At 34.4% G+C, this 15891-nt stretch overlaps 1 protein-coding gene across 1 annotated transcript in view; it reads right to left on the bottom strand.

Moving 5' to 3' along the window:
* Positions 1-15891, bottom strand: part of LOC149413568 (secretory phospholipase A2 receptor-like) — a 58258-nt gene that overhangs the window by 19649 nt on the left and 22718 nt on the right. Inside the window, exons 5-6 of the mRNA XM_089644392.1 lie at positions 13478-13732; positions 6390-6521 (exon numbers count right to left, since the gene is read on the bottom strand). Of these exons, the coding sequence (XP_089500518.1) occupies positions 6390-6521; positions 13478-13732 (387 nt within the window). The remainder of the gene's footprint in view (positions 1-6389; positions 6522-13477; positions 13733-15891) is intronic.

Raw genomic sequence — 15891 nt, forward strand, 5'->3', positions numbered from 1 at the left:
AATCCAATTCTTCTGATAACCTCTGATAGAAGATTCCTACCCATGTATGCAGTTCCCTTTAATTCATACGCTCCTGTTCCGATAGATGTCTCTACTATGACAGTTTATACCATTTACCTTGGGAAAGACCTTGGTCCATCATAAGTACTGATATTAAACAGTTTTGAATTGGCTCAGAGGGCAATATGATTTTATTTTGTATTTAAGCTTGCCCGACAAATAAGCAGCAAACCGTGCTGTCCAGCACTTAAGCATTCAGCAAATAAGTAAAATATTGTATTTAAGCTTGCCTGACAAATTAACAGCATACCATGCTGTACAGCACTTAAGGGCGCGCAGGAGCGCCGAGAAATTTTAACGATAGGTATTTGTAAAAATTATTTCTATTTCGTTCATCTCAGCGGGGACAGCAAAAGCGCTATCGGTGTATTGGTGAACCCCAATGCGTGTGTGTGCGTGGCTGCAGGTGTTGGAAGCACGAAACGTCGCGCCGCGCCCGATAGCGACTTCGCGTCATATTATCGCGATCAGTTCTTATTATTTCATTTACTGTTATTCATTTATTCCAAAAATTAAGTAGGTGCCTAGGTACATATTCGTAATAAAATAGCGAGGTCTAGATTATTTAATATTGTATTGTACTTAACTTTATTATTATTATTACTTACTACAAATATGTACGTAGATACATTTATTTTGCCTCCGTGGTTGAGGGGTAAGGCTCTCGACTTCGAGTCCGGAGGTCTCGGATTCAAATCACGGCGTGCGCAAGTAAATTGATTTTAATTAATTTATGTTGTTTCACAATATTAAAAATAATATTCATTAAAAAGAATATTAATTAAATATAATATAAAATAATTGTCTGGAGAAATGATGATACACGCGGCGACTTAGTTACGGCCAAATCAGCTATCAGATTACAGGGTTTTGTAATACTAGTCTAATTAAGTCGCCAATTGGGGAATCCACAGTCTCACTGGCTCCAGACGGGAGCAGTTCGGACTCTTGTGCGGTATTCACATAAAAAAGTCACGTCGCAACTCGCAACTAGAGCGCCTGCTGTTCGCTCATCACCTCAGTCACATCGTGACTTGTGCGTAGTTATATACGTGTGTCTGCCTGCTCCGAGCTCATCTTCTGCACACGCACAAGTAAATGAAACTTGTGGGTGCGTGTATACAGGTTGCTGCACACATAAAAAAGTCATGCCGCAACTCGCAACTAGAGCGCCTGCTGTTGACTCATCATCTCAGTCACATCGCAACTTGTGCGTAGGTATATACATGTGACTGCCTGCTCCGAGCTCATCTTCTGCACACGTACAAGTCAATGAGACTTGTGCGTGCGTGTATACAGGTTGCTGCCTGCTGCAACAGATAAGTCAATAATCTTCGAGATTGTGGAATATGGACTGATATTCAACAATTCTTATTGTCTCTAATAGCAAATGCAGAAAGTCTTATTATTGACGTGACAAATAACACTGTGGAGCAATTCAACAACGTTATCGCCAAATTTATAGGTGGAAAAAGGGTCAATTTTACTACAAGAGGATCTTACCAAGCAAGATGTTTTGGAGCAGTAGCTTCGTGGAATAGTGAATTGGCAACCCATTCAAGAATACAAAAGAAAATCCAAGGCCACAGTCCCGGCAAATACACGAAGCACTTTATAGAGAGAAAACGACGTTCGAAGGAGAATACACAAATGTGTCGAAAAAAAAACTAAAGTATAATGAAAATACGACAGAAAAAAGAAAAAAAAGTTACAGGGCCCGATGAAAATTATGGTCAATTGGAATTAGAACCAGATATGCCACCTGAAATATTTGAAACGAAAAAAGAGGAATTTCTCAAAGAATTATCTTCAACGAATAAGGAAGAGCTCGAACGGAATACGGTAGGCCAAAGCAATAACAATCTGTGGGCAATTGAAAGACGTAAGCGGATAACGGCGTCTAACTTTGGAAAAATATATAAGCTTCGGCAAAAAACTTCAGTTACGGGAGTATTAAACTCTTTACTGTACTCACAATTCAAAGGAACTATGGCCACAAATTATGGAAAAGAAAATGAAAGCCTAGCAATAGAGCAATTTTCAAAAAAACAAGTTTGCAGGTATCCGCTTGTGGGCTATTTATCGATAAAACCAAAAACTTTTTAGCGGCAAGTCCGGATGGCCTTATCGGTGAGGATTCTATAATTGAAATTAAATGCCCTTATAGTATAGCAAATATGTCACCAGAAGAGGGAATTGCACAAAAGATAATTGATTACTGTAAATTGGAAGACCATTCTTTAACATTAAAACGGAATCATAATTACTTTTACCAAGTACAAGGCCAGTTACATATTACTCGTCGTAATTATTGTTATTTTGTTGTGTGGAGTCCAAAAGGTTTGTTGTATGAAAAAATTGAGAGGGACGATGAAATCTGGCAAAAAATCGTTCCACTGTTAGAAAATTTCTACCACCAATGCCTTTTACCAGAAATAATTGACGGTCGCATACCAAGAAATTTACCGGCGAGGGAAAGTTCTGGACCATAAATTGTTTTAATTTCATTGTGTAGATGTTAAACAGTAATTTTTTTACAATAAAGCGTTTAAAAACAAAAAAATATTAGATCATTGAAGAAGATTGAAAATGTCAAGTGATGTAGGAGGTATTCCCAAAAGTGCATTTTTCTGTAATAATATAACGTATTAAAAAAATTAAATAAAAACTAAACTAGTTATGTGTATGTACCTAATATGTAGCACAATAAACAATATGGTGCCTCTTATACATAGATTTCAATATTCATTTGTATAATATGATATTATAATAACATAATCGATTCAACAACATGTGGTAGATGCATGTACCACTGAACATACGCTGTACCAGCATTCCATCAAACGATCAGTGGTGTATGTACTTACCATCACACATTTTCTTGTAAAATATAATTTTTTTGAAAAAAAAATCTAGAACAATATATTTAGTCAAATATAAAAGTTTTTTTTTGGTTCGGTAGTTGTATCTTAAAAAAAGTGTCCTATAAAGGGATAATATTATGTTGAGTACAACCTTCAAAAGTTATCAAAAAATATTTTAATTAATTTTTGTGTTCCATATCCAACTCGGCAATACGGAACGGAATCATCTCGGGGTCTGTCTGTAACAGGTGTTTTTTTTTCAATTTTTTTCCATTAATTTATTTGACGTAAACAAATTAAATTTGTCACAATAACTTTAGTAAATAAGCTCGCTAAGTATTGGCACACTCAAGATAAGTCACCAACCAGAAAAATAATTTAAAAAAAACATCGATAACTCGGGACACGACAACACTCGTGGACTAGTGTATCGATATAATTATTGAGAATGTCACATCACTTCGTTGACTGTATACGTATTCAACAAAACCCTCTCCGCCCCCCTCACCCCCGAATACTGAGAGAAAGGGACACATGCACCTCAGCCTGATAATACCTAAATAAAATTGTCAAAATCGAGGTTTTGTAGTCCTCATTTTTCTACTCCAAAACTGAACCGATTTCCAAGATTTTTTTTTACCAAATGTATTGGTAGAAAACATTCTATGTCTGTACCTTTTGTTTTTTTTTTAAATACATCGTCTTATTTGTATACTGAACGTTTGTTGATGGCGTTAAAAAAAGGCAATTTTAACAATTTTTGAAGGGTTATAACTCCTATAAAAAGTAACTTATCAAAAAAATCAAAACGTACCGACACGCTTGCGGTCAATATTCATATTATCTAAAAAAAATATTTTCTCTAGTGTCAAAATCCAGAGAGGGAAATGAGAAATACGTTTGTATGGAAAAAACACCACCCGGTTTCCTCTTAAGCCAAATTGATTACATTATTTTTTTCTTAAAATGTCCAGATTTGTTTTTTTACAATTTTTTCATGTGTTTATTTGCTATATTTGAAAATAGTGATATCGGGCGATAATAATAATTTTTTCATATGTTTATTTGCTATATTTGAAAATAGTGATATCGGGCGATAATTTAATTTATTTGATATTTTAATTTAATTTATTGAAATAAATTATGTGTTCTGGTATGCACTAGGTCACACTAGGTGTTGTTTCATTATGTTTACTGTCTTAAACTCTATATTGTCAAATTTGGGGGCAGAGCGTCTTTTCAGTACAGCAATAGTTTTTTCAATGTAAAATTCTGTTACCGGGTAGAAGTTATTGTATTGATGCTGTGTGTTTGTATTATCCGAATTAGACGTGTTGATGGAGTTTGCAAGGTTTCTGCCGACATTTACAATAAAGTTATTTAATATATTACGACATCTTTTTGAACATTATATATGTTTTTACCATCTGTGATTTCAGATATTTGCTCTGGTTTCTTATTTTCATTTATCATCTCATTTATTTTTGACCAGATTTTTTTAATTATCTTTAGTTTCTATTATATTTTTAGTATAAATAGTTATTTTTAGTCTTTCTGATTAGTTGTTAGCTTTTTTAAGATGTGAAGATAGAGTTTTTTCAAACATTATGGCACTTTGGTTAACGCAATTACTTTTTGATATTTCTTCCTATTTTTCAGTTGTTGGTGACATGAATAGCTTAATTTAGGTTTTTGGTTTAGTGTTTCATTTGTCTCATGTAGTATAAGACATGCATGGTGGTCAGTTTTATTTGTTTTCCAAACAGTAGATTTTATATTTTTTATGTCGTTTAGATGTACATTTCACCAAATGTGGTCTAAGCATGATGGTGTTTGGTTGTGTATTTTCCCAGTATAGTTATTAATACTGGGTTTAAAGTTGAGGAGTGTCATCATGTTAATACATTAGATTTTTTTCTATTGAATTGTGATTTGTTGAGATATTGATGTTAAAATTACCACAGACAATCAACATATTTTTCTCATTCATTTGCCATGTTTCCGTAAGTGACAGTCTCTTCTCTCTCTCTCTCTCTACCTACCAAATTATTAATTACTTATAAATAACTACAACAATGTACTGTATACTCCTATTCCAGCCATAAGCTAATGCTTCCATGGAAGAGTAGTAGTAAAATCTCACAATATGTACAAACACAATGTAAAAACTATTTTATATGTACTTATCTTATTTTTATATATTAAAAAAAATAGCTCACTTTTGATAACTTTGTATATACAGGGTGTAACAGCAAGTACCCGATGGATTTTAATCAATATTTTCTGACCATATTTAAGGTAAATAAGTAAATGTCATTTTGATGTCTGCTGATATTTATTTTCAATTAAAAAAAAAACATTTTCCATCTCACGTCGCATGTGATCCATCGCGATGTGATGTAGAAATGTGATGGGCGGGGACGTACAACAAATACATATACTTTCTGTTTTTAGCCTCATTTATCTCATCTCTTCTAAGTCTGAATTCGACTCCAGTCATTCATATAATTTTGAAATTTGTCAACTTAAACCAAATTTATACTTAAATTCACCTTCTCTCTCTAAATAATTAAAAATAATGTTCTAGAACAACACCCAGAAAAATTTGGAAAAAATACACTTCAGGATAATTTTCTTCGTTTTTGGGAACAACTCATATGTCTCACAGAAATCGTTGTATCTCATTGCCCGTGGTGAGAAACATGATTGAAACAGTGTTAGAAACAAAACAAAATCACGCATTATATTTATATCAAGAAATATACAACAGAAAAATTAAAATGTGCACCTGAAAAGGTGGCAAAGAAACCAAAGGTTTCGACCACAAAAATCAGTTATTGTAGTTTAAAAAAAAAGTAAGGTCAGCCATTTTTTCAGCTGGCGTTCAAAATATTGATATGTATTTTTATTTCTAATAATAATAACATTTGAAAGCGTATTTCATCACCTTTCAAAAACAGTTTTTAGTTTTCGGATACGTTCAGAAATATTCCATTGGTTTGGATTTTATTGCAAAGCTGAAATACTCCGACCTTTTGACAGAATATTCCTGAGGGGAGACTTAATTGAATATAAATATTATCGGGCAGCAAAATGATATGTACGTTTTTTGCGGTTAGCGCTGGTTAAAATGGTTGGTTCCAATAAATATTATTTATTAATAACAGTTAATTGTGATACATATTGTATGTTTAATTATTATGCTTTCTATTTTTTTTAAATTTATATTGTCCTGATGATGAAAATGAAAACTAGTCACGAAACTAGGCGGTAAAATACAATATAAATATTCTATAATATATATTTATTATTATACTATGCGAGGAAAATTGGTCAAATGTGAAATAGCAAGCTGGTATCGAAATAAGAATATAGTATTATATTTATTTATTTGCTTGCAACATTATCAATAACTTTGGGTAGCATTTTTCTCACACATAAATAAAATTACGTACTCTACATCACACAAAATACTATTTAGCTGGAAGAGTCCGCGCTTGGCGCCCGATTTTTGTCGGAGGGCCCCGCAGGGAAAACCCGTAGTGTAGGGTTCCCCGGGGAGCCAGTCGCTGTAGCCCGCCTCCGAGAGAGTTTTACCTGCAAAAAACAATCATAAAAATCTTACAGAAAATACTACGAGATGCGAATAACGCATGTCCTTTAAAAGAGTGCTTTCATGGTAATCTGACTTTAAAAATAATATAACTCTATATGCATCATGACTTGATCTATTTCAACATATCGCTCGCCATACATTGGTAATGTATGGCGAGCGATACGCTGAAATATGCCAAGCCACGAAAATATAGCGCGCTTATAGCGTGGTCTGTCACATGCTTAATCCTGTTGCGAGATATGTAGGTTTTAGGCTTAATACGGAGGCAGCGCAACATGGCATAATACCCCCAAAATAAATCATCGTATGTAAGAAAGGTTTTAGGTGGTACGCCTGCTTTTTGAATATGTAAGAGCGAGATGACAGATCGACGTATAAAAGATGATGGATGCATATGCTCGCTCTCTTTTCCCAACCGACAGCTAAGAAGACAGTAGTACACAATCCGCTCTAAAGTGTTAATAAACATTCTATCCGCACACGCGTTCTATTATTGAGATCTTCACAGTACCACCAAGTCTGTACATAACAGTGGCGCAGCCTACGGAAATTGTAAAAGTTAACATCGATTAAAAGAATCGACGCGCGAGATTTCGCACGAAAAAAAATACGCGATATTGTCGGAAGCTCGGATTGCAACATATTGTTCGTGTCGGTAAAAAGGCCGGACCGAAATTATTGTTTCTTCACTGAAAGGAGTGAAGAAGAAGAAGAAGCCACTGGAGCCAGCCAGTTTCTCGGAAGGGGAAAGCACGGGAGGGTCCAGGGCGTCAAGCGGCAGCATCTCCGAGGGTCAAAGGATCGGAGGGGTCCGGGCCACAAGAGTGGTCTGGGGTAGCCATCAGCAGCACCGAGGGTCAAGGATCGGTGTAACCAGGTCTTAGGAGCGGTCTGGGAGGAGCCATCCAGCCAACAAGGGTCAAGGAGCGGTTTCCTGAGAGGGTCCAGGGAGCAGATTGGAGAGCGGAGGAATCTCATTGGGAAGTTTTTCTGTTTTTCTTTTCTTGTCTTGTGGGTACCATCTGGGCAGAGGAAGCATGGAGTCAGGATTGGGGTCCTTCAATTTGCGTGACGGTAACTGGGAGAACTTCAAGGTCCGTCTCGAGCAGTACCTCCTTGTGAATTATGAAAAGTACGCATCGGATGTTAAAAAAAGGGCTATTTTCCTAAATGCTTTGCAAGATGATTGTTTTTCTCTACTGATAAATTTGTGCATTCCTAAAAAAGTAACAAAGGTTGATTTAAAAGATTTGATATCTAAGCTCAATGAATATTGTTGTAAGACAAAATGTTTTTTTGAAGAAAGATCACAGTTCTATACAGCTAAACAAAGGAATGACGAATCAGTTCGCGATTTTGGTGTTCGTTTAAAGTCTCTTTCTAGCAATTGCAAATTCGGGAATAGTTTATCAGAGAAATTAAGGGATTTCTTTGTATTATGTTGTAAACCCGGTAAGATTAGAGAAAAATTATTTCTCGATAGTGAGTCATATACTTTCAAAAAATGTGTGCAAGTGGCAGAGTGTATTGAACTCGTAGCTTCAACTCAATCTCAATCAGCTGATAACAGAGTTTTAGCTAATGTAAAAGTCAGCGGAGGTCGTGTCTCACCTAATACGCATGTGAAAAACAGAGATGGATATAGTTTCAAGCGAAACAGTAGCAATAATCGGGCACGTTCGCCATCTCATCAAGTTACAAAGCGTAATTGTACAGTTTGTGGATATGATAACCACACGGCGGTAGAATGTAGATTCAAAAATTATGTATGTAAAATTTGTGGTACTAAGGGTCATTTAGCAAAACAATGTAAGCGGGTAACAACACGTAAAAACGTGAATACTTTGTTATTGGATGGAAAGGTTGGTGATGTACTAAGTATTGAGCCATATTATATAGAAGTTTCACTCGATGGAATAAATAATAAATTCATGTTAGATTCTGGAGCATCTTGTAGCGTAATCCCGAAGAGTTTTATTTCAATAGATTCAGCAGTAATAAGTTAGTGCACGAAAACGTGAGCTTACGGAGTTTTGGCAATACGCTCATTGGTGTGGTAGGTACGTTTTCACCGATACTACAGTTTAACGGCTTATGCCACCGAATGAAAATTATTGTCGTCAGTAGCTCGTCTCTTTCTATTTTAGGACGTGATTTCATGAATCTCTTTAACGTGGGAATAACTGGGATCGTTAACTGTGTAAAACAAAATACATTAAAGGAGCGATTAGGAAAAAAAATTCCAGAAGTTTTTACGGATAAATTAGGCAAGTTTAACAAGTACGAAGTTAATTTAACGGTAAAAGATTCCACCATTCCGATATTTCGTAATCACAGAATAATGCCGTTCACTTTGAAGGAAAAAGTTGAAAGCGAATTAAATAATTTACTTTCAGACGGTATTATAGAGCAAGTTCAATATAGTGATTTTGCGAGTCCAATTGTGCCGGTGATCAAGAAAAATGGTAGCATTAGGTTATGTGGTGATTATAAATCGACAGTATAATCAGTTATTAGTTGATAAAGTATCCGTTACCTAGAATTGAGGAATTATTAACCAAAGTGAATGGAGGGAAGGTTTTTGGTAAAATTGATCTAAAATCCGCATATAACCAGTTTGTTTTGAAAAAGGAGTGTAGACGTTTCCCAACAATCAATACCCACTTAGGGTTATTTCAGTATAAACGGTTGGTGTATGGGTTGTCACCAGCGCCAGCGGTTTTTGCAAAAGCAATGGCAAATTGTTTATCAGGATTACGGAACATGACGTTCTACTTGGATGATATTATTGTGATAGGAGAAGATGAAGACGACTTAGAGAAAAACGTGTGTCTCGTTTTAGAGAGGTTAAAAAGTTGTAATTTAACGGTGAATAGTGAAAAGTGTGAATTCAATTTAAAAGTTATTAAGTTTTTAGGTTATAAAATAAGTGAACAGGGGATTCAACCGTGTCAGCGGAATAAAGAAGCCATTTTAAATGCATCAGCGCCTAGTGATTTAAATAAATTGAGAAGTTTGTTAGGTATGGTTAGTTATTATCGTAATTTTATTCCAAACATGGCAAATATATTGTCACCATTATACGATTTACTTAAAAAAGATGTTAAGTTTCAATGGGGTACGGAACAAGAAAACAGTTTTGCGATAATAAAAAAATATTAACTTCGGATAGGATTTTAACGCATTTTGACGAGAATATTCCTGTGAAACTTGTCACGGATGGGATCATGAATGGGGTCGGAGCAACGTTAATCCACGTCTTTAAAAATGGCGTAGAAAGACCAATAGGGTTCGCAAGCAGAACTTTAAATAAAGCTGAAAAGAATTATTCGATTTTGGATATTGAAGCAACAGCTATAATTTTTGGGATTAAGAAAATTTATCAATATTTGTACGGCAGAGAATTTATTTTAGTTGTAGATAACCAGCCTTTGGTCAGAATTTTCGGTCAGAATAGAGAAATTCCGAAAATCGCGGCGTCAAGATTACAACGTTATGCGGTTATGTTAGGATCGTTCAATTTTAAGATTGAATATGTAAAGTCAAAAAATAATTGTTCAGACTTTCTGAGCAGGTGTCCGATTGAAAAGGTTAGCTGTGAAGATAATATAGAGTCTGGTTACATTAATTATTTTGAAAATAACGGGTTTAATTTGTCTTTAGACGTGATAAGAAATGTGACCTAAAAGGACGAAATGTTAAGTCAAGTAAAACAATTTCTTATCGAGGGTTGGCCAGCATCAGTAAAAAAGGCACAAAATGGTAATTTTATTAGAAAAAAGGTTAGAATTGTCATTAATAAATGGGTGTATTTTATATCAACATAGAGTTGTTATTCCAAAGTCTTAAAGACAAGAAGTTTTAAAGATGTTACACAGATCTCATTTAGGGGTTTTTAAGACTAAAGGCATTGCAAAAAGCTTTGTCTGGTGGCCAAAAATTAATCAAGATTTGGAGAAAATAACAGGAAATTGTAGAGATTGTTTAGAAATTAAACCAGAATCACAAAAGAGTTCATTAGCAGTATGGCCTTATGAACCTGAAGTATGGTTCAGGGTGCATATTGATCATGGTAGCTTACATAATAAAAAAAACTTTTTAGTTGTGTTAGACTCTTCTTCGAAGTGGATCGAGTGTCTGGAAGTAAACAGTCTGTCTTCAAAAGAAAATATTGAAGTACTTCATAGTTTATTTTCACAATTTGGTTTTCCAGCAACTTTAGTTAATGATAATGGTACATGTTTTTGTTCTGAGGCTTTTGAAAATTTTTGTAAAATAAATGGGATGGAACATATCACTAGTCCAGTTAACTACCCGAGTAGCAATGGGCAAGCTGAGAATGCTGTTAAAACCTGTAAAAAATTTCTTAAAAAAATTTGTAAACATAATAGATTTCCTTCAGATTATAAAGAAAAGTTAGGTAACTTTTTAACAGACTATAGAAATACCGTTCATGCAACAACAGGGTGTGAACCATCTGTATTATTAATGGGAAGGAAAATTAGAACAGTATTTGACTCTCTGATTCCTAGGAAGGTTGATGAAAGAACGAATAGTTCAGGTTCTACTCGACAACACGAAGTAATACAAAAGGTTATTCAGAGTCAAGTCAATTAGAAAAGACAATATAAGGGTAGAAATATGTCAGATTTTAATGTAGGTCAGAAAGTGATGACTAGAGATTTCAGAGCTCAGGGTAATAGGTATGGGTCTCTAGGGTTATTGTTGAAAAAAAAGGTAGCAAAATATATTTCATAAAAATTAACAATTAACAAAATTAACATTCTAATATGGTGTGGAAAAGATATTTAGACCAGATTAAAAGATTAAATGTTTCATGGCAGGAGCGAGATAAGCCGGAATTTGGTACGTCTGACACAATGGAACTGTCGACGGATGAAGTAAATCTCTCAGGTACGTTACGTAATAGAAGTGTCTCTAATACTGTTCCTCCATGTTTCAGGTCTAACCCGTGGCAGGGAAGACTTCGTCCAAGATGAGGGTACTTCGCAGTCCAGGAGGAGGAGTGGACAGACGACGAGACAGAGAGAAGAAAAGCAGAAAGAACGCGGGATATGATAGTTAATTTTTAAAAAAATGTTGTGTTAATTTTTAGAAAACGAAATATATGAAATAAAATTGTAATATTGAAATATTTAGAAATAGGGTATACTATATGTAGCTAGGGACATTCAATTTTAGTAGGGGATGATGTAAGAAAGGTTTTAGGTGGTACGCCTGCTTTTTGAGTGTGTAAGAGCGAGATGACAGATCGACGTATAAAAGATTGTGGATGCTTCTGCTCGTTCTCTTTTCCCAACCGACAGCTAAGAAGATAGTAGTAGACAATACGTTCTAAATTGTTAATAAACATTCTATCCGCACACGCGTTCTATTATTGAGATCCTCACAGTACCACCAAGTCTGTACATAACAATTATGTTTATGTAGTTGTTAGTTTTAAACTAGATGTCACCCGAGCTACGACAATTCTTCAAAAAGAAAATATTAGTATTTCAGAGCAATGGAACCGGTAGATACATATTTTTAATAGTTATTATTTAAAGTGAACAAGTTTTTTAAAAGAAGCTAAATTCCTCAAAAGAACTAAGAATCTAAAATATATATTTTAAAGCTAGATTTAGAGTTGAGTTGGCAACACTGGTGGTAATTGACTATTTACCGATACATTGCATAAAACCATTCAACATAATCTCTACTTAATCTATAACATTTATTTATTGATGCGTTATTTGTAACTGTTCAAGATTTGTATTTGTAAAAGAAATAAACCCATGTTAATTGGCTCCTTTTAAACACTCTCCGGTTACCAAAGCAGGCCCATTACTTCATCTATATTCGTCTAATGTCCACGTTTACTTAAAGTTTTCTAGCATCATTAACAATAATGATGAACGTTTTTTCCGGAATCTATCAATCGAAAATAGTTGTTTTTCTCCAGCATTATTGACAATAATTATACTCTATAATAATAATAACACTCTTGTAAAACTAATTTAAACCACCTGCAATCAGTACAAAATTCTATGGTTAAGTTATTAGCTCAAAAACATATTTTTTCACAGAGACGAAACATATCATTGTTGTATCGGAATTTAACAATATTACCGGTGCAGGCCTTATTATGGTACAAAATATTGATTCAACATATATCTGAGTCTGATTATAAAAGGAAAGTGGAACATGAATATAATACAAGGTTTACAAAGAATGAAGGAATGCTTGTTCCAAAATATAATAATAAATACGGACGGCGAACCCTAGAATTTAACGTGCCAAAAATGCTTAATATGTTACCCATTAATATAAAAAATTGCGATTCCACAAATAGATTGAGATATATGCTGAAACAATGGTTACTAAATAGAGATAGTTTATATTAATTTATGTGTGTTAATTGTATAGTTATAGTAATAATATTATTTTTGTATACATATATGTAATTGATCATTAACATCCTGTTGACAAACTGCTTTATTGAAGTTTAACGGGATTGTAGCTTGAAAACCAATAAAAAAAATAAAAAAAAACGTTTGTTTGGCATAATACAGGGTTTTCGGGAGTATACGAGGATGTACTTTGGGATGTGTTTCTGCATGATATTAGAAGTAAAAAAGACAAATAACTTTTTTAGAAATTACAACGTATTTGAGGTTGGAAAGGTGAAAAAATTAAATTTTTGTACGGAAAAATAAATATTCTTTTACGGAAAAAAACATTGGATTTTGAAAAAGTTATTTTTCTTTTTTACTTACATCATCATCTAGAATTACCTCCTGAAGTTAGCACACTTTACCCCGGACACCCTGTACATCTGGAGATATTTATTTTTTCCAAAAACCATGTATTAAAACACATAAGAAAGTAAATACTTTCACAATGCGTACATATAGAGATATTACACTGTTGTTATTACCATCGATTGTTCTAAATTCTGCTTTAGTCACTAAGTTAGTAACGCCCACATGGAATGCGTTCTTATTAATGCTGTCTGACGTTGTAACAGCATGCTCTAGGAATATATCCGTGGAGAGTTGGACTTCCTCAGCACTGTTCAGAACAATGAGGTGAGCTTGTTCAGCTTCACACACTTTCAACGCGTTGTTCCAGCTGGATTTGTTGGTGTGCAGTTTGTAGCAGCTCTCTGGCATCGATGGATAGCGTTTATATCCTGTAACAGATAATAAACATCTGCAATTTAAATTTCAAATTTGGGTTTTAAAATTAATTTCTCATCAAGATTTGTACTCACTAACGAATTTAGTTTAGGCTACCTCCGTGGGAGAAGCTAGCAGCTATTGGGAGTAAAATGCCCCTAAAAGTAGCTATGGGTATGCGAAGAGGATGGACCAACGCCGATTTATCTTTAGTGGCAATATTCCCTTTTCTGGGAAAAGGGCATAGGAATCTGGGGTACTTAGAAGTTTCAATTTGTGAGGCGAACATGGGTACCGCTCCCACAGGAACCAATTGGATAACCAACTCTTAGGTCACCCCAAGTGGTATTAAATTTAAAATAAATTTTAAAAAAATAAAAAAAGATTAAAAAAAAAAAATTTTTTTTAACCCTTTCGTCCCGGAAAGAAAAAAATCACATTGGATCCGAAGCGGGGTCACTCAGTCCCCCAATTTGTTTTGCTTATTAAAAGGTGTTAATGACATAATTCGATGAAATTTGTTTTGGTTATAATTAGAGGGAAGTATATATTACATATTTCAGTAGTCATTATCAAAATCGTTTCATAAATAAAGTCATAATTAATGTTCTAATGAATTTAGACCATAACGCATATGTTTTCAAAGAAAACAGAGAAGGCGGGTACGTAGCAAGCATCGCGCCTCGTTTCCGAATCTCGACTGCCGATTGGCGATTAAGCGTCGACGTGGGTGGCTAGTTTCTTGCATAGGGTGGTCTGTAAATGATGGATATATTTTTTTAGTTTTAAAAACCTAGCACTACTAAACTAGGTGCGGATGTTATTTCGAATATTATGTGAATATTTAGATGTAAGTGAAGATTATAATTCCTAATTTATTATTTTATATAGTATATTTACATTTAGGGTTAAATCGTAGTGTTTGCCTTACCAAAAATAATGGGTTCGTTTGTATGTCGAGGGGTTCGAGATAAAACAAATTTTTGGAAAATAGTGAAAAATAAGGTATTTTTAAAACTTAAACGTAAAATAAATTATTTTTCTATTGTAACCTCAGATATTCCTGTTGATTTTTCTATGTGAAAACACCACAACAGTCCCAACTGCTCCTAATCATCTGGAACCAGTGAGACTATGGCATTCCCAAATGGGGTATGTTGGAGTAATAAAACTTCTAACTTTTAGGTGTACTAAAGTGAAAATATTTCAATTATTAGTAGACCCAAAAGTCACGAGCCGCTACTGTTATGTTTTAAGGCTAAAAGTAGTGGGGAGGGTAAGGAGATGGGGAAGAGGAAGGTGGGGAAATACCTGGCTATTCAGATCTGGTCACCAAACAAGGTCAAAGTCATTTCAAGCAACATTCGAAATGAATTCTGGTCAGTAAATTGTGAAATATCACAAAGTAATCTATTAAATTTTACCTACGCACACCGGGATTTGAACCCGCGACCTCCGGCTTACTAGTCTAGAGCCTTACCCCTCGACAACGGATGCTGTAATATTTATGAAAGAAAAAATATATAATATCAAGTTGCAGGGCGGTAGATGCTTTCAGTATTGGCCTAGTAAAAGACCACCATGTAGAATCCAAACGTCGCTTGAAATGACTTAAGTCTACATGGTTATTAGATTTGCATATGCATGTACATCAACCTTTGTCTTTCCCATATCCTCCCCCTCCCTATCCCAACTAACTTCAGCCTCACAAAATACCCCAATTGGGGATGCCATAATTCCACTGGCTAGGACGGCTCTTGTGCGGTTTTCACACAAATGAATTAAAACGATAGAATTTTCTGATCTTATTTAAAACATTGGTAAATATGCCGTAATAAACTGCAATAAATACATGCCGACTGATTACATAAATTCTAATATTTTAAGTACAGAATAAATATTTTACAACCCTGAAATAGATATTAATTTATAAACACCATTTCATAAGTGTAAATGTACTGCTTACCAGTCTGAAGATGCCCATAGCAGGGCGAAACTAGTCCGCTTTTACAGAGAATTATTTACCACGAAAATTTAGAGAATTAGCAACTAAAACCCAATATACAATTTAACAGAAGTTTGCGATAGACTTTTTAACCATATAGTACTTAGTTTTTATTCAAGTTCCTTCAAATTACTTAAAAATGTTAACAAAATGTGTCTACAAAATTTC

This window comes from Hesperophylax consimilis, chromosome 21, assembly GCF_061612785.1.
Source record: "Hesperophylax consimilis isolate HC1 chromosome 21, BYU_Hcon_1.0, whole genome shotgun sequence".
NCBI classification, from domain to species: domain Eukaryota; kingdom Metazoa; phylum Arthropoda; class Insecta; order Trichoptera; family Limnephilidae; genus Hesperophylax; species Hesperophylax consimilis.